Source organism: Sarcophilus harrisii, chromosome 5 (assembly GCF_902635505.1).
Source record: "Sarcophilus harrisii chromosome 5, mSarHar1.11, whole genome shotgun sequence".
Lineage (NCBI taxonomy): Eukaryota > Metazoa > Chordata > Mammalia > Dasyuromorphia > Dasyuridae > Sarcophilus > Sarcophilus harrisii.
Window position 1 is genome coordinate 275948885 of NC_045430.1, and position 19675 is coordinate 275968559.

The 19675-nt window shown below is 45.2% G+C and overlaps 1 protein-coding gene across 2 annotated transcripts in view; it reads left to right on the top strand.

Moving 5' to 3' along the window:
• RAPGEF5 (Rap guanine nucleotide exchange factor 5) overlaps positions 1 to 19675 on the top strand; it is a 227159-nt gene that overhangs the window by 194296 nt on the left and 13188 nt on the right. For both annotated transcript variants that reach the window (XM_031940640.1, XM_031940641.1), the window contains 6 exons: positions 2936 to 3058; positions 3899 to 4077; positions 9057 to 9147; positions 11512 to 11562; positions 12535 to 12622; positions 19526 to 19590. In XM_031940640.1, the coding sequence (XP_031796500.1) occupies positions 2936 to 3058; positions 3899 to 4077; positions 9057 to 9147; positions 11512 to 11562; positions 12535 to 12622; positions 19526 to 19590 (597 nt within the window). The remainder of the gene's footprint in view (positions 1 to 2935; positions 3059 to 3898; positions 4078 to 9056; positions 9148 to 11511; positions 11563 to 12534; positions 12623 to 19525; positions 19591 to 19675) is intronic.

Here is a 19675-nt window from a genome sequence, read left to right on the forward strand (position 1 = left end):
GAAGGAAGGGAAGGAGGAAGGGAAGGAGAAAGGGAAAGTAAAGAGGGAGGAAGAAGAAAGAATGGAAAGAATCCTTCTTTCAAAGTCTTTCACATATAAGGGGAAAAGATCAACAAATCCATAGTTGTGATACGATTAATGGTCTATCAACAAACATCTATTAAGTCACTAACTAGCATGTGCTGGCTGTTAATAATACAAAGCTGAAAATGAAGCAGTTCCTATGAATATCAAAATAATAGAAGCTCTAAAAAAAATGCTCAAATCTAGAGGATGTATTTCCCAGGTAACCATTCAGGTTCTTGTCTCAAAGGGGACTTGACTTAATCTGAGAAGTTTCAACACAACGGGGCACAGATGGAAGTCTGAAGGAGGCCCACGAGGCCCCATACTCCATTTTACAGATGGGGAGTCTGAGGCCTAAAAGGAAACAAATGGATGAGCTTGGACCCCAGCTTGGCTCTTCCAATTCCCAATCTGGCCCGCTTGCCATCTCCCACTCTCCTCTCCAAGTGAGGCTGCTCGCTCTTCCTGAATTCTAGCCCTGCTGTCTGGTGGGTTTGGGAGAGTCAGGGCAGCCTTCGGGACAACAGAGCCTGGGTCTTGAACGTCCTTTCTCTGACTCATTTACAACATTAGAGTTCACAGAAGCAGCCTCAGACAGGGGGTTTGCAGCCCCATCCTCTGTTTAAAGAGGAGGCTAAATTCTGAAATCTGGGAGAATTAGGAGGCCCAGGAAAGCCTTGGGCTCTCGTTTTCAGTTCTTGCTAAGATCCTCCCTCAGTGGCTCCTGGGCTTCCTGTGAGCAATGCGGTTTGACTCTGCATATCTCTGTCCCCGGGACCTCCTGTGATTCCAAGGGCTTCTGCCAATTCATTTTCCTTCTCTTAGCCTCCGTTTCCTCATCTGTAAAAGGAAGGGGTTGAGCTAGATCATCTCTGAAGTCCCCATCCTAACCTTCTCCAGATGTCAGATTTAGATCCAGTTTAATGCTTCAATCAGAAAGCTTCCATTAGAAATATCCGACTGCTCCATGGGCTTAAAATTGATGCTTCCATCATCAAAGTAAGAGCAGACTTTGACAAAGAATTCCAAACTGTGTCCCTCATGTGTACATTATCCTATTTGAGTCTCCCGTGATCTGAGGAGGTAATTACCCTAACCCAGGAGTTTGGAAAATGAGCAGCGTTATCATTCCCATTTTACAGATGAGTTGTTTGACTGCCAAGGCAATGCTCTGTCTCTCCCTGCCTCTGCTGCCCAGGATCCCCTTTGGGCCTCCAGAATGCCTACGTGTGATGTCATTAACACAAATTAGTTTATTAGGGAGTCAGGTGCTGAAAAATGGGCCAACAGATAAACTTTGAGAGTAGGAAAATACTAGAGGAAGGAATCAAAGGGAGTAAATTCTGTCAGGGGACCCTGGGGATCATGAGGCAAGGAAATGGACAGGATTGTAAAAGGTTAAGGACACACTCCAACTATTTCATAATTGTGTGTGGTGGAGGAGGAACGGGCAGCACTGAGCTGTGCTAGGGACTCGGGTACCCACTGATTCTCCTGTTCCATTGGAAAGCTCCAAGGAGGGGACATCATACAGCTGCCGGACAGCTGGCCGATTCTTCAGGGAAATTTTGTCTTGTGCCCTGAGAAGCAGCAGCCTTTGAGAATCCCCCGAGGTGCCTGTGCTTTCTTGCTCCTCCAATTTTCTTGTGTTTGTCTGTTCGTTACATTTCCCCCAATAGAATGAGGGAAGATTTAAGAAAAGTCTGAAAGCATAAAAAAAAGAACTTCAAAAATGCTTAAGAGAAGTTCTACTTTGGAAGCTCTTTAGTTTTACTAATAACCATTTTAATGTAATTTTGAAAAATAAGAATTGCGCAGTTCCTAGTTTAGCATAGATTCATTTTTTCATTTAGACAGTATGTATTAGATGGCTCCTGTATACCAGGCCATGTACCAGGTACTATGGATTCAAATATAAAGAAAGAATCAATGTTTGGGAGAAATGGCCCAACTTTGTCTTGTTTCCAAGCAAAAAAACAAGCTGTCAATAACTGCTTAAAACTTAGCAGAGAGCCTGGCACATAGTAGGCACTTAATAAATGTTTATGGATTGATTTATTGATAACTGAGCAAGCTCAGGCATGAAGGCCCTCCCCAGAAGAAGAGGTATTGTGATTCACTGATATTAAACAGCTTTGGGAAAGGGCCACCAAACTCTTCACAGCCAGGAGAAGCTAATCAAATTTCATCCAACTAATTTTCTCTATCCAATTTCATGGCGGTGCAATTGCCATAGAGCCCACATGGGAGGGTAGGGCAGAGCAGTGGGGGGAAAATGTCATTTTTCGGTCATTTAGAGAAAACAGATCTGGTTCTGTGTTTACAGGAGATAAACATCTTGGATATACAAAAACCAATTTCAGTACCAATTTTCTCTGCAGTTTGAGTCTCCTCCTGCTTTACCTGTCCTGTTCCATGGGCATTTTCATATCATTTTCCTTGTTCACGTGAGGTAAAGAACGTGAAATGTATTCCACATCCAATCCATGTCTGTCTTTATGGATGTGGCCCGTGACATTTCTTTTGTTGGTTTTCCCATCTCCTCGATGGCCCATATACTCATGCAGATGAGGAATGAGAGCGATTTCAGGGATTTGGCTTTTATTACCTTACTCCAGGGGCAAGGGCCTCTAATCAGATTTTATATTGTGTGGGAGAGAGGGGCTAATTCAATCAGAAATCATTGATCGCAGACTCCGGTTTCTGAGCCTATTTCCAAAATAGGTTGTAATTCATAGAAGGTGAACAGACGGGAAACAATATTAAGTGCACTCGTCGAAGATTGTTGTCCGAGCCTCTGTCGAGTGACTAATTTAGTGAGAAACATTTGGGCTGCTCAAGATCCCTTTGTTTCTGCCCATCCATTTAGAGCCCCCTGGTCGAGAGTGAGGAATCCCAGCAAAGGTCTCTGAGAATCTTGGGAATGAACACATGGGACCTGGCCATGGAATTAATGAACTTCGATTGGAGCTTGTTCAACTCAATTCATGAGGTAAGAACTGGTGGGAAAGGATGGTTGGTTGGATGGGGCTTCCAGAGAGCCCCCGCTTCAGCGTGGGGAAGGATCTCCAAGGTGCCCATTTTGTAGTGGGCCCAGAATCAGGATTGGTTGAATGGAAATAAAAGGGGCAGCAGTGTGGAGGTCTGCAAAAGTTGGGAAGGACCTTTGGTGTCCAGTCCTTATTAGAAGCATTCTTAATATTAATCAACAAATGGTCTTTGAGCATCTGCTCTATATCAGAGCCTCCATGAGGCACTGGACATACAGAGATGAAGTGAAGAACGCTCTGTACTTCAGTGCTCACCTGTTCCTGGATGGAAACAGCTTGGACACAGTCAGAGAGAGAAGGTAGATGAGATGGCCCCTCGGCCGTGCTTTGAAGTAAGTCAGAGAGGCTGGATCAGGTGAGATCAGGCGTCAGGGGGCACATGGGTCAAGTTGAGGAGGCAGCAGAAGGGACACTGTATATGGTAAAGAGCCAGTCTGCCTGAAATGGAGAGAGCAAGAAGAGACAGGAGGTGAACTCACATTTGTATCATGCTTTGGGGGGTCTGAAGTCAAGTATCATCATAAAGTTTCTATCATTCCCTCTTATGTTCCCATCAAAAGCCACCCCTTCATTCTCCCTCCTCTGTGACCACCTCCATTTTCTCTGTGTTCTCTAAGGACCTTCCCTGTTCTAGACCCTCATTCTGTGACCTTCTGGTTGAAGAAGTCACTTTATGATCCATAAGCAGATCCTTAAATGACAAAGCAACAGACTCATCTCAAAAAAAAGATAGAAAGAAAGAAAAGAAAGCCAGTCTTTAAGAGCTTGTTCTGTCCCCACAGCAAGAGCTGATTTACTTCACATTCAGCCGACAAGGAAGCAGCGAGAACACGGTGAACCTCAGTCTCCTGCTGCAGAGATGCAATGAAGTCCAGCTGTGGGTGGCCACGGAGATCCTGCTGTGCAGCCAGCTCTGCAAGAGAGTCCAGCTGGTGAAAAAGTTCATCAAAATCGCTGCTCAGTAAGTGGTGGACATGGAGTACCAGGGAAGGGAGCAAGCTTTGGGCCTACGATGCCCATGTCCAATGTGCAAAGAGCACTAGAAGCCCCTCGTGTCATATATGGGGAGAGGGAGTGACTGTGGAGGGCCCTCAGCCACTTCTCTTTCCCCCCGTGACTCACTGACCTCACTCTAGAACTGCAAAGGATCCTGATCTGGTGGAGAGTGTGGGCCCCGTCTCCACCACTGCGGCTTGACCAATGACAGACGTGCATGAAGCACTTTCTGGGAGGGAGTCCTGTGCTAAGGTGCTAATGGATTTGCCCAAGTTTGGGCCTGGCATTTTTTAATAAACTTGAAACACTTGCATGTTGTGATAAATGTTTAGGGCTAGAGGAAGTCATTGGGCAGAGGGGACTGATCCCATAAGGCTGTGTGAGGAACCAATAGGATTATATGTGGCAGCTTTTACTATGCTCTCTTCTTCCTCTTCCTCCTCTAACTCTCAGTTCAGTCCCCACCAAGCTTCACAAGTCTAGGGGAGCTTTGTACCTTTCTTTACCCCCTTCAACAGTCTAGGGGAGCCTTGTGCCTTTCTTTACCCCCTTATTTGGGGGTAACAATGAATCTTCCAAAATCAGGATTGTGCCCAGAGCCAAGACAGCCTCACACCCCGCTGTCTCCCTATGATGCAGGGAAAGTTTGGGGCTAGCTTTCACCCAGCACCTTACATAGATACTATTAGATTCTGAACCCCGGCGGTGTACAAAGCCACTGGGAGAGCGCAGCTACAGCCACTGTCTGGGGAAATGGAGCTTATCTTTGGGGCTCCCCAGGTCCCCGGCCCGCCCAAAGCAGCCTTCCCATATGTGTCTGCCCTTGGAATCTTTTACCAACATGAGTCTTTCTCTTAAGTAGATATTATTGTGCCGGCCTCCATCTGTGGCTCTGCTAATACTGTTGACGCAAAATGTGGTCTGAGACATCCCTGGCTGTCTCGGGCCTTTTGCTTGAATAATCTTCTGAAATTTGTCAAGGGATGAGGTTATTAGCAGAAAGGGACAGTCAATCTCACGGCCATCTAGCTCAAATCCCAGGATAAGTGCATCCTTTCCTTGAGGGCAGTGACATTGGAGCATCTTTCTCCATCTGGCTCCTTCCTCTTGTGCTGTTGAGAGATAGACTCTATCTTTCCTAATGCAAATAGAAATGGAGGCTTAATTTCCTTATTATTATTCCAGTTGGAATAACCAAGGGAAATTAGTCATTTACACGAAGAAAGTATGTTCCTTGCTCATTGCCATCCTATTTGCATATTCCTGTTGGTAGCAAACGAGTCCTCAGCCCCACATTCTCCCCAACCTCTCCCTCCTCACCTCAGTGGGATACGGTGACTTAGTTTCCTCAAACTGTCCATCTGCTCCAAGGGGGAAACTGCTGAGCAGTGACCCACCGCGAAGGGCCGGCGGCTGAGGTCTGATTTTGTGGTTGCCTTGGTCTTTCAAGCTTTTGTGCTTGTTATCTTTCCGAAAACTGGAGGCAGAGGCTGGGTGGTGAAGTGGACAGGATCCTGCTGCAGCTGGAGTCGTTCAGCTCCCGCCTTGGCCACTGTCAGCTCTGGGACCCTAGGAGAGAAGCGCCTTAAGTTAGCTAAAAACCTCAGTTTCTTCCTCTGCAAAATGGGGAATAATAGCAAGCACCCCCATCTAGGGAGGTGGTGAGGATCAGATGAGAGACACTTCATAAACTCTGCAAAGCTTGTGGGAGGTTTGGCGCTGAGTAGGTCTGAAATGGCAGAGTGGCTTGGGGGAGGGCTTCCCTCTTTGGGGGGATCGGTGATGAAGCAACCTCCCTCATATACACAAGGGACTCATGGAAGAGGTCAGTGTTATTGCCCCACTCGGAGGGACTCAATAGCTTGCTTGGATTTTAAGGCATATCTGGTCAACAGACACTCATTGAGTGCCTACTGTGTGCTGGCCATTGAGTACATGCCCCCCAAAAGGGGCTAAAACGGTCCCTGCCTTTAAGAAGTTCACATTCTAACAAGAGGAACACCGCATTAAAAACGGGCTAGAACCCAGAGAACGCGGAGTCATCCAGAGCAGGGCACACACTATGCTAGAACTGGACAGGCTCCCTGACCCTGAGGAGAACGTGGGCCCTGCTCCCTCCTGTGGCTCTCCAGTGATTAGGAACCATTTTTAAGTGCTTTCAGGGAGTCAGGTCCCGGGCTGGGATGCTGAAGATACCAAGTCCAGGTCGCAGCCCACCAACCAACTGCTTTCTCCTCCTGTGGGACTCTGGGGGGTTCTTATGACATCGCACATTGATTTTCTTTTTGAAAAAAGGGGATGCGGTATATTCCGTCAATTTAAAGGACAGGATGACTCCATGTGCTTCATGGGGAGAGAAAAAGGAAGAACGACCAAGCGATGTAGCAAAAAGCCAGAGCTCTAACATTTCATTGGAGAGACAAGAAAAGGAGAGAGGAGAAAAGGGAACGTGAACATGAAAGCCCTTGGTTGAGCAGCATTGGGACATAAGGGGATGGTGCTGGATTTGAAGTCCAAGGACCTGTCAACCACTTCTCTGTTACTTATTTTTTTAATCTTCTTTTTTTTTAATTTTGTTAAGCAATTGGGGTTAAGCCCAGAGTCACACAGGTAGGAAGTTTTAAGTGTCTAAGGTCAGATTTGAACTCAGATCCTCCTGACTTCAGGGCCCATGTTCTATCCACTGCACCATCTAACTGCCCCCTTTTAAAAAATAAGTTTCTTTTTATTTTCAAATGGAAACAGTGGAATAAAGAGGTTTTTGGCTAAATATATATAAGCTAGTGGGTGAATCACTGTATCTCTGGCACTCGCTTTTCTGAAATGTTCAATGATACTTAGTGGTTCCTTCCAAGTTGAAATCAGAGGTAGTTTAGTGGTGCAGTGGATGACATTCTGTGCTGGGGATCGGGAAGACCTAAGTTCAGCTATAGCCATTGCTGTGTGACCCTGCCTGGACAAGTCACTTTATCTGTTTGCCTCAGTTTCTTGACCTGTAAAATGGAGGTAAATAACTTTACCTACCTCCTAGGGTTGTTGTATCCCAGGAGATAATATTTGTAAAGCACTTTGCAAACCTCAATGTGCTATTATAGAGGCTGTTGTTGTTAATCTATGATCCAAGGAGTCCAGGAAAGGTATCAGATTAGAGGTAAAGTACCTGGAAGACATTAATTTATGGCTTTACTTATGTATCCTGGGGATGGGGCTAAGGGTGTTGGGGTAGAGGAATCACTCCAGAGAAAGGACAGGGTTGGGGAGCTACTTAGTTGGTCACTCAATTCAGGAAGAAAGCCCATACGGAGATATTACTAATGGCACCGGGATTGGGATTTTGCCCCCCAGAGTGCCACATTTAGAGAGCCCTGGCAGCCCCTACAGCAGAGAATGAACAATAGAATATTTAGCATCTGATTAACACAAATCAGGCATTAAACTAGGAAGGCACAAGATGGCGGATGGGGCAAATCGTTCCCCATAATGCTCTGTGCCTCGGAGTCGCTCTCTGCCACAGGATGCCATCCCCTGCCCCCATCCGTCTAAGTGGGTGCTCCATGCCAGTGCTTGTAGGAGCACCACCACCCTTTCTGCCCTTTGCCAGAGCCTCCTCACTCTCTCCTCCTTCCGGCCATTCTTTGTTCTGCTAATAGATTAATCACGTCCAGACCCGGATCGGATCACGCCAGTTCTCCGCTGAAAATCCTTCCATAATCCTCCTAATCGCCTCTTCGCTAACATTCAGCCCACTCAGCCTGACATTCAGGGCCCAGCTGGTGCCTCCTTCACTTTTTAAGCTTCATCTCAAGCCCTTATTTCTTCCCTAATCTCTCCTTCAGTCAAATAAACTATTCACCAACCTCTTCACGTCTCCTCTTTCCCCCTTTCTGTGCCCGAGTTCTCCCCATTCCTCATGCTTTACATAGATGTTAAGGCCCACTTTGAATGGCGCTTCTGCCACGAAGTCTTCCCTGATCTTCCCCCTATTTTGGACGCACCTTTTTTTAACCCACTTGTCGGATACCATTTTGTGGCACAATTGTCGGCCTCCGGGCCTTACGTTTTTTAGATTACAAGCCCTGTGGGGACAAGGGATGGTGTAATCCGTGTACGTTATCCAGCACAACAAACAAAAGTTTGTGGCAACAAGTCTGTATTTTTTCTTTAGGAGTTGAATCAGAAGCATTGCTTTATGAATACCATTTCCATAGCTGCCCATTATAAATATTCAAATTATTATGGCTCTTCCCTGGAGCTATTTTGATGGAGACAAATGGAATAGAGGCTTAAAAGGGAATCTAAGTTGCAGATGAGCTAGATGGAGTGATGAGATCTTTACTGGAAACAAATGAAAACAAGGGCTTGATTCATGAATCTTTAGAATGAGAACGAGCAGCTGTGGCAAATGTTCTAAGTCAAGTTTGCTGGACAAGTGATAAAGGCAGATGAAAAGCTTGATGACTTCTGTCATGTTTCTAAGAAAAGGAGGAGAGAAGGAGGGATAATGGAAATTTCTCGGAGGGTACTTAGAATATCTGCGGATATTTTAAAGGGGACTATCTGGTAAAATATTGGGAAATACGCTTAATAATTCAAACGTTTGTCAACCATATGACTGCGGTCAGGGCCAAAGGAGAATAATAGCATGTCCATTAACCTTTTCCTTATGGGACTGTGTAAGAAAAGTATTTTTTTTAAACATATGAGTATTAATTGTAGCAACCGTTGGCTGTTATCATTAGCAACGTGAGTGAGGAAGAAAGGTTTCTGGGAGTATTTGAAGTGGTTCCTAGCGTCCACTGCAGTGGTCAAGAGGGAACACACTCATATCTCCACGCTTGACCTCAGGGGCCAAAGAAAGTCTTTTCACCCTTTTTTTTCTTCTGGGATTATCCGGTGAATGGACATTGACCTCAAAGTGACATCAGCTTCCTTTTATCTCGACAGCTGCAAAGCCCAAAGAAACCTGAATTCTTTCTTTGCCATTGTAATGGGTCTCAACACAGCATCCGTCAGCCGGCTGTCCCAGACCTGGGAGGTAAGCGGCCCTAGAGCACAGAACCATTGGGGGCGGGGGGGTTTACCAGAGTGGGCCATGAAAAGACTGTCTCTGGAAATTATTGTCCACTTTAAAAAGTGGATATATTCTGTTATTAAAAACCTAAGGAAATGCATTGAGTTCTGAGGAACCGTATTAAAACCTGGGAAAAGATTTCCATTTATTGAAAAGGAGAAGATAGCAATTTGGAGAAGGTCTGAAAAAGAAGGGAAATTGAAGGATGAGGAGCTTTAAGTAGGGTCAGTTCTGCTGGGATTAATATTTTGGTTCTGCCTGTTTCTGTTTTAATGAATGACAAATGCAACTGTATTCACTATGACCTAATTACATGAATTAATAGTCCTCAAAGCCAGGAATTAATGGACAGATAGAAAGCAACAGTCAAAGAAATCTGAATCTGTAATTAAAAAAATGTAATGTTTGGGAAAATTCTGTATTCCAAACCATTCCGGGTGAGTTCAAACTCCTCCCCCTCAAGGGATAGAGGGTAGGAACTAGACCTCCATGGGAAGGAAACTCCCTTTGCTAATGAATATAGTTGAAGTTAAAGGGTTTGCTTAAGGACATCCAGTAGGGTGAGAGACAGACTCGAACCCATGTTCCTAGTTTCAAGATTAGCTCCCATTTCTTTCCCTGTGCCATCCGGTCACGGGAGGCTGGTGATTATACTGCTGATATCTCAGATAATTCTGGCCTCTCCAAGCTTCCCCCGGAAAAAGAAAAAGTCAAAGCAATTCTGTGGGAGATGAGGAAGGAGTAGAGACCTGTCTGAAAGGATAAAAGATTTCTGGCTCTGTAGAAGCAGGAAAATGTAGTGAGAGCTGAACTTGGGCTCAGGAAGACCTGAATTCTAATTCCACCTTTCCCATTTGCTAGCTGTGAGATCCTGAGCAAGTCATTTAGTCTCTGTGAGCCACAGGTAACTCTCCAAGACTGCTTACTAAGCTATAGATGCTTTATATGAAATTATGGGTACTTGAAAACACTGTCATCATTTTCTTCCCTATTTGCAAGGAATATTATTTAGCAGATTGGAAAGGAAAGAACTGGAAGTTAGCACTGGGTCATGGACTTTGACAGATGAAAGATGGCGGTCACTCTTCTGGCCCAAGCCATGTGTGAAAAGAAATCCTTACTAGAGCATCCCCAGGAAGTGACCATCAGGCCTTGGCTTGGAGACCTCCAAGGATGGGGAGTTCATTCATTCCTGAGGCAGCCCATTCCACCCTGGCACAGCTTTGACTGTTAGCAAGTCTTTTCTAGACGTTGAGCTTCAATGGTCTCATATTCCTGGCTCTGCCCCCTGGCACCAGAGCCAGACTGATTCCCTTTCCATGAGATGGTACTCTCCTATCATGACTAAAACCATCTATTGAGTCCCAGGGAGTCCCAGGCCAGAGGCATTCTAATTAATTCTCCCCACTAGAAAGCCCTTGGAAATTTCAAGCTGTCTTTGCATCTGCCCCTGGCACCTTGGACAGTGCCTCCTGCCTGGTGGTAGGCTCCTTATAAATGCTGTTTGAATGAGAAAGCCTTTGAGTTAATGACCCATATGTTGCCATTCCAGGAACCACCCCAACTCAGTTCCAAGGGGTTTGGTCCAGGTTAGCCACAGGGAGGTGAACTTCTCAGACATACAACTCTCACAAAGACCGTGCTTGGTCATGGAGTTCGTGATGTGACACCCTGAAAATCCAGGCAACCCTCTACCTACAAAATCATGTCTCCTCAGGGTATCGCTGTAAGGTAGTGTAGCCCTCACCCCACCCAGGTCCATTTGGGTACCTGTCCAACTGGTAGAACATTCCATGGGAAGCCCGTGGACTCCCTTGTGGTCTGATTAGAACTTCTCTTTTGGACCTTCTGGACCACTTGTTGAAAGGCCTATCCTTTCAAATTCAGTGACCTGCCCCTCGCTTCATCGGACCAAGCAGGCCAGAACATAATTTCTGATACTCACACACGCTGCCTGAAAGCTTGTTAGGTGTTTATTTAGAAGATGTCAACCTACATTATTATTTCAAGCTCAACATGACTATTAAAGACAGAGAATATGTCCGAGTTAAGAGGTGGAATTGAAACCCAAGAAGTTTTCATTAAAGAATATTGAATGAAGTTAGAGAGATTTCGGGTGGAGGGGCCATTGTACTCTATGATTCTCAGTGATGCTTGTCAGGGCTCTCACGCCAAGAGCATGACGGGGAAGAAGGAATGGGATTCAACTGAGACATGGTTCACTGCTGGTTTTGATGTTCAGAAACAAAGCCCACAGGAACAAAACTTGACAAAAAAAACCTCTTTTGTACTCTTGACTTTTTGCCCTCTGGCTTTTTTTTCTTCCAGAAAATCCCTGGGAAATTTAAGAAACTTTTCTCAGAGTTGGAGAGTTTAACGGTAAGTAGTCACATCCACTGAGATTCTTTCTGCATTTGGGCCGTTTCCTTTGCTCTCCGTGGTGTGAAACGCTCTGGGAGCCATTTGCTTGTTTTAGGAAGAGTTTGTCATTTGAAAGGAGGCAGTGTCAGAGATTGAGTATGTCCATTCTGTGCGGAAAGATGTGCAAAGGGGCTTTGGGGGATGATTTTCAGAAGAAATCATTTAAGTCCCCCTCCAAAGCTTCCTGGAAATGTGACACAGTAGGAAAGGGGAAAACAAACTGATACCTTGCCCTTGGCTCTTTACCATTTGTAGAGTTATTGAAGAGTGTCACAGTGCTATTGAGAGAGTATTTTTAGAGACCATCAGTGGGATTCTATTGTTTCCCTGAAGTTTCTGGGGATCATTGAAGTGGATGGAGGTGGATTTTTTTCTATGAAGATATAACCACAGCACTTTAGAGGGAACCTCCCAGTGGGAAATTATGCTGAAAAAGAGAGGAAACTGGGGGTAGAATACAAGTGGTTGGGGATGTTTCTAAAGGTGGGAAATTTCAAGGGTCCCAGCCGCTTCTTCCTTTCTCTGATCCCATCACCCTCATGGGGGCAGGGATGGTATCCACATTCTGGAAGCACTTCCTTCCCTGCCTAGCACTGGGGCAGAAGCTTCAGTGACCTCATCCAGGGGCTCAATATTTCCTCTCCTGCCCCCCACCCACCCATGATGTTCTAGAATGACACACATCACCCATTTGCCTCCCACATGCCCCGGGAATTTCTGGTTGTCTCTCTGCACATGGGCTAGTCAATGAACTAGACTTTCCAGAGTCTTTTCCCATTCACAAAATAACAACAGGATGGTTTTTCTTCATTGTTTGGGCCTGTGATGCTTAAAAATTCACAACCTTCTCCATCCCGAGAGAGGGAGCTCTTGGATTTCAAGTGTTCGTAGCTCATTCATTTTCTCTTTATTTCCTGGATGGTTCGGCAGGACCCTTCCCTGAATCATAAAGCCTACAGAGATGCGTTCAAAAAGATGAAGCCTCCCAAAATCCCCTTCATGCCTCTCCTCCTTAAAGGTAAATTTTCTCTGCTTTTCATGGGTGGTAAGAGGGGACCTGCTTGGAATTGGATCTAGGTCTGAGTCTGGTCTCTAACACGTACTGTCCAGGTGACCTTGAGTTAGTCACTTTCCATGCCCAAGGCAACCCTTCCATTCTAGAAGTCCCACACTAGAGCTGGAGTGAGGAAAGAGCTGAGTTTGAATTCAGGCTCTGATACTCACCAACTGTACAACTATAGAGAGGCAAATCACCTGATCTCTTGAAATCTCGGTTTCTTCATCTGTAAAGTGGGGATAATGTTTTTTCTTTAACTTGTATGTGGAGGTTGAGGGTGAGATTTAAGAAAACTAATTGTGGTTGCTGTTGGAAAAAAATATTAACCAGCTGGTTTCTGAGAAGTCAAACTGTCTTAATTATCCTGGAGGAGAAATACCCCGGTATTAGCTTTGTTGTAACTTCCAGAGGGCAGCTAAGTGGCTAAAATGCCAGAACTGGAGTTAGGAAGACCTAAGTTCAAAATTGGCATAAGACACTTGCTAGTTGTATGATCCTGGGCAAGTCACTTCACCCTGTTTGCCTCAGTTCCCCCATTTGTCAAATGAACTGGAGAAGGAAATGTCAAACCCCTCCAAATGGGGTCACAGAGAGTTGGGCAAGACTGAAAAATGACTGAACAGCAGCAAACTTACAGAATGTAAACCCAGTAAGGTTTATGTTATCTCGTCATCCGGCTATTTTTAAGATCTTAGCATCCAAGAATGACAAATTTGGGGTTGGGGGGTTGGGAAAGGTCTTAAAGCTCCTTCAGTGGATCCCTTCCTTGTCCAGTCGAGTAAACCTCCAGACATAGGTGTAAAGGAGGATGCTCCAGGTCAAGAAGACAGCTGGACGGGCCCTGGGCACCCGAGCGGTCCGCCTTGAAAGCCATTTTCCCATGAGGCTCCTTTACTTCCTCCTTTACTTCCATTAAAGCCTGGGATACTGGGATCGTCCCTCAGGAAGACCCAGAAGAAACCCTGGAATAATGGAAGTGACTCATGGTCAGAGATGCTGTGTGTTTGCCTCTTAACTGGTCCTGATCTGCTGGCACTTTCCTCATCCATCTTTTTGGTTGTTTGGAGTAAGGGAAATAGTGGGAGAAAGCATACTTTCTGCTAGTGGAGGGAGGACCCATTTGAGGAGATATTTGTAACTGCAGTAGTGTCAGTGGGGGGCTAAGAGAAGGCCCCAGGATTTAGCAGTGGGGAGTACTGGCAACCAGCAATGGGGTGATAAGGTCATTCCCAGACAGTAGGGGACGAGAAGTGACTGGGTGACGGGGAAGCTCTCCCTGGCTCCCCACCTTTCATAAGCTGTCACATCTTGTGCTTGGGCCACCCAATCTCCTCCAGTTCTCTGCTCCATCTCTGGTGCTCCCTCCCTCCCTGGGTCCGTCAGAGTAGCCTCCGGCCTCATCTCCCTGGCTTTTCTCTGTCCCATTCCCAATTCTGCCTTCACAGTGCTGTCCATAAATTCTTACCCATCTGCCTCCTGGTTGCGGTACCCCCTTAGTCAGACGCTTTCAGTGGGTCACATTACAGCGTGATCAAAGCTTACACTTCTTATTCAGGGCTTTCCCCCATCGGTTCTAGCCTACCCTTCCATTCTCTGGGCACCCCACATCCCCTTTCTGCCCCCATCTCTTTGTTCATGTACCCCCATAATTATAGGAAACTCTTCATCCCCCAGCCCGCAGTCTCTTCCCATTAAAATCCTTCCCTTCCTTCCAGGACCAACTGAGGTACACAATAGCCCTGTCCTGTCCTGAAATTTCCCAGGACAATCCCTTTCTTTGCCCTGGTTACAAGGTGGCAGAGGTGTCTGTGGCTTGTGTTAGCTCCCTCAAATAGGGCCCTGGAGTTGGCGTAGGTCCTACCTTAGTGGCAACGAGACTTCCTTCCCTTCCTGAGCCTGAGGAGAGCTCGGGGGCCTTAGTAGTCATCACTCCAAACCTGATTTATGACCTTCATCACATCCAGAAGGTCAAGCTGTATAAAATGGGTGTGGGGCAGTGGGGATATTTATCCAAGCACATCCCAGTGTGTTCAAGGTAAAAAAAAAAAGTTTTGTTGACCTTAAATGGAACCAATAAAGGGATGACATCTGGGCCACTCCACCTCCAACCTCCTTCTGCTAAAGTTCCTTTGAGTCTTCAAGTGTTTGATTTTAAACTCACATCATTGAGGGTTATGATTTTTATTTACTAACCCAAAGGCATGAGCCACGGGCAGCCCTGCAGTCCCTCAGCTTCCATATGGATGAGTGGTGGGTGGTGGGAGGTGGGGGGACAGAGAAGGAGCGGGGACGCATCTGGGAATGAAACAGATTTGAGTCGGAAGGTTTTTTATTGGAAGCAATAAATAATTTTTAAAGTTACAAGAAAGCCCTTGACAGGCTCTCTTTAAAGCTAACTCAAATGAAGCTCAGCTCCCCTGCACATGTGTACCCTTTAAAAAAACGAAGCCGGTTGGATTTCCACCCCCACCCCCCCACAAATACTTAATAAAATTTGGTGTGTCACCCTTATATCCAAGCACGGATGCAATTTTCTGCTCCACTGGGTTTATCTATGCTTTGTCGTTGGCAGCAAAGCAGATTTCTAATTTTTCCCCCTCAAATATCTGCCTTCATCTTAAAGGAATGAGCAGAGAGTGAATGTTCTATTTGGTTTTTAATTAGGCGCCTTCTCTAGTTTTAAATCAGCATTTTGCCATATTGTTCCTTTATCTTGATTTGTTTCTGTCAATTTGACAACAAACCTGGGCAGGCAGGAATCTTTGGTCCCAATCCCCCTGCCCCCATTTGAAAGCTGCTAACACTGGCATCAAAAATAATTTAGAAAAGGACGGCAGGTTAGCAAGAAACGTGACACAGAATTTCTCATGCCTGGAGGGACATCATTCAGTTAAAACAAGTATGGCCTGAAATTAAATCTTTCAATCAAAGTTGAAAACATTTTTTTTTGCCTTTGAGTTAGGAAAGATTCTTCCTTCTTCCCCCCATTTCTCTCTTTCCCCTCTTCCTTCTAATCTCTCTATTTGTATTTTCTTTCTCCTCTCTGTTTCTGGGTCCATCTTTCTGAAAATTTATCAACTTTAATTTGTAATCGGGGCCTCGTTCATCAGGAACGCTTTTAATTAGGAATGTGTGGTCACTGGTTTGATGGAATTGGATTACTTGGGCTTCTTGGGATGATTCTTTTGAGTGACAGCTTTCAATCAACATTTAATCCTTCAATAAAGAGTTGGTTATCGCTGGGGCTCGCCCTTTGTCTAAACCTGGGATTTCATCAGTCTCGGTGATCCCTCGGTGAGCCAACTTCTTCTTATAATATAGATCAACAATTTCCGAGCGCTTTACGGTCGTCAGAAAGTTGCCGGGGATGTACGGGTGTTAAATGACTTGCCCAAAGTCCCAGAAGCACTTGGACCCAAGTGATCCTCTTGCTGACAGCAAATATCTTCTCTGCTTTTTGTGTAATCTCCAGTCATGTCTGATGTCTTGTGACCCCATGGATGCCAAAACCTCCATGGACTTTTCTTGGAAAAGATATTAGAATAGTTTGTCAGTTCTTTCTCCAGCTCGGTTGACAGATAAGGAAACTGAGGTAAACAGAGTTAAATGATTTCACAGCTAGTAAGGGTCTGAAGCCAGATTTGACCTGCCTAACTCCAGGCCACTCTCTAGCCACTGAACCACCCCGCTGCCTTCTACTCTATGCTGCCTCACATGATTTCAATAATTATTAATTATGTATTAGGACTCATGATGTCTCATAGCCATGTCAAACTTAACATGTCCAAAACAGAACCCCTTATCTACCTCAATGCCCCCAATCTATCCCTTCTCCAAAGTCCACTTTTTCTACTGTGGGTCTTATTACTTCCACATTTATTGGGGGAGGGTGGGAATCATCCTAAGTTTTCCCCCTCCCTTCCCTTGCACTCCTCATGCCATTGCTTTTAACCCCGATGACATCTCTCCCATCCAAACCCTCCTCCCCACTCACACGCTCTCTTCCCCAGGCCCTCATCCTCTGGACCATATTTGGGTCCCTGCACTTGCATCTTCTCCAATTCATTCTCTGCCCACCTGCCAGGCTATTTCTGAAGGAACCACCTGCTCATGTTATTATCTTCTAGTCAAAAATCTTTAGGGTTTATGATTTTTTTTTAGAAAAATTAATTTTCATCTGACATTTAAAGCCTTCAGTAATATGGTTCTCACTTCCCTTCCCAGTCTCATTTTAGGTGCCTCATCTTCTTGCACATCCTGCTCCCTTTGAGAGGGAGCGGTACCCGCAGGAAGGAGAGTAAGGAAGCACATTTTCATATTTGATAAATAACAGTATTTTTACTGCTAGAACATGGCGCTCCCTGTAGCACATAAAAACATATTTTAAAATAAGTTGAGTCCATGGATCCCAAAGAGGTCTTAAAAAGCCTCTAGAAGCTTGAAGGTGGAAGGCCCGTTGCTGAAAAGGGACTTAGGGTCCCAGATGGGACAAAGATGAGGGTCAAATCTGGAATTACAAACTTGATTTGAGCCCTGATTCTGCCCCTTACTTGGCAGAGATCTCAGTTTCCCCATCTGTAAGAAGTGGGGATTAGATCAGACTGTTTCTTAGGTCCCTCTGTACCACTCTCACCTCTGCTCCTGTGGGAGTACCAGCTCCTCAAGCCAATGAGCCACAACGAAGGGAAACGGGCTCTTCCCGGAGAATTCTCTTTGTCTATGGAGTGCCATCCGAGACAATGAGGCGAGCAAACGCTTCCGTAAATGAGACTTTGTGCAGCGTCTTTCACCCGCGGTAGGGGCCGGGACTGGCGCGTTCAGCAGATTGGAACGAGCAGACGTGTGACGGGCAATCCCGCCCAAGATGCCTTTATCCAAGCCCCTCATTTGTGGGCAGGGGCTCACCATTCACTGGAGGAGAGGGGAGCCTTCGCTCCTTGACGAGGGGTCCAAACGCCTGCTCTCGGCGTAGGGATTGTCTCTCTTTCAAGAGGGAAAATAAATGCCAACCCAGTTATTTGAAGAGATACAATTTCATCTCTGCGTGGAAGAGTAAGGACCTGCTCTCTTGTCTTGACTAGAAATTTCAGAGTTCAGTCCTCTTGTAAGATAGTTAGTAGAAATGATCTGAACCAATCAATCAGAAGACACATGGAATAAAATCTGTCCCCTGCACTTGCTAACAATGTGGCCCTTGGGCAAGCTGCAACCTCTCTGAGCCTCAGTTTCCTTATCTGTAAATAGGAATAATAATAACTATATCCCAGGGTTGCTGTGAGGATTAAATGAGATGGTATATGCAAAATGCTTCACAAGCCTAAACTCAGAAGCACAATACAATTCAGCTCTAATTTCAAGTGATTATTAAATTTGCTATTATTATTTTAATTATTAAATTAAATTCAACTGGTTATTAAATTTATTGTTATTATTATTTTAATTATTAAATTGAACTGATTATTAAATAATTGTGACAGCTAGATAAAGTTCAATCATTAAATGTCAATAGCAAGTATGCACTGTTGGTGGTGGAATGGATTTTTAATCGTAGCGTTGGGTGGAGACTTAATAAGTTGAATAGCTTCCACTCAAGAGTATCCCTTAATGGTTCAATGTCACTCTGGAAGGTCTCCAGTGGAGTGCCCCAAGGATCTGTGTTTTACTCTTTGACATTCATTTTTTGGATAGAGGCAGAAATTTGGATAAAAATTTTGCATATGATCCAAACAAGGCTGGAAGATCTTCATAGGCTAGATGTTTCAGTGGAATAGAACAAGAGGAGGGGAAACATGAGATTTGGATTTAAGAAATTAATGAGATGAAGAACCAGCAGGAGAGTAAAGAGCTCACAATTACGGTGACATGAAGATGAGATAGAGGAAGTGGAGTGTTTAGCCTAGAGAAGAAAAAGCTGAGGGGGAGACAGGGGGGAGTGGACCATGAGCACCATCTTTAAATATTTGGAGGACTATCATTTAGAAGGATTGGACTTGGACATTTTGGCTCCAGAGGGCAAGAGTAAAGTTATGAGAAGAAGGTGCTAAAAGGTCAGGAAGATGCTTTTCAAAATGGGATGGAAGAGAGGGGCTTCCCCTTGCCCAGTGGCCTTCAAGTAAAGACTGGTCATCCCTCACTGGCAGTGTTGGGGAGGGTATTTGTGCTCAGCTGCACCTCGGACCAGAGGCTCTCTGAGATCCCACCCCCGCTCCCTTTGGACTCTTGACATGTCCAGTTCTTCAGCCCCATCTGTTCTCCACTTTCCAGCTCATTCTGTGTTATACCCTTCTTGACCCCATTGCCTTTCTTGCCTTTACCCACACAGGCCACTCCATTTCCATTCTCCATGTCTTGGTCAGGCTGTGCTCCGTTCCTGAAATGCACTGCTTTCTCCCTTCTGCTCTTGCTAATCTCTAGCTTCTTTTAAACCTCAGTTCCAGACACCACCGGCTCTACAATATTGATGATGAAAAAAGCTCCATTTGTATAGTGTTTACTATGTGCCCAGCATTTTACAACTGTTATCTCATTTGCTCCCCTATCAGTCCTTCAAGGTAAGTGCTATTATCTCCATTTTACAGATGAGGAAATTGAGGCAAATAGGGCTAAATGACTTGTCCAGAAGTATCTGAGTCTGAATTTGGATTGAGGTCTTTCTGACCCTGGGTGCACCAGTCTGTACACGACAGAACCGCTTAGCTGGTACTTAGGAGATCCTTGCTGAAATACAGCATAATCTCAATTCCTTGCCTAGACAGAGTGTCGCACATGCTCCTTAAATCTTGAGCATTTCTGACAGTTTCCTATGCCAAGAGTTCTCCTATTTCTCCCTTCTAACCTTGTCTGTACTTTTGTTTTGAATTTCAGATGTGACATTCATCCATGAAGGAAACAAAACTTTCTTGGATAACCTCGTCAATTTTGAAAAGCTGGTACGTGAGTCTCCAAAACAAAAGCAGAAATCCTTTTCCCTCTGGGGACCAGGGCAGGCTTCCCTTCCTACTTTCTTTCCTAGGG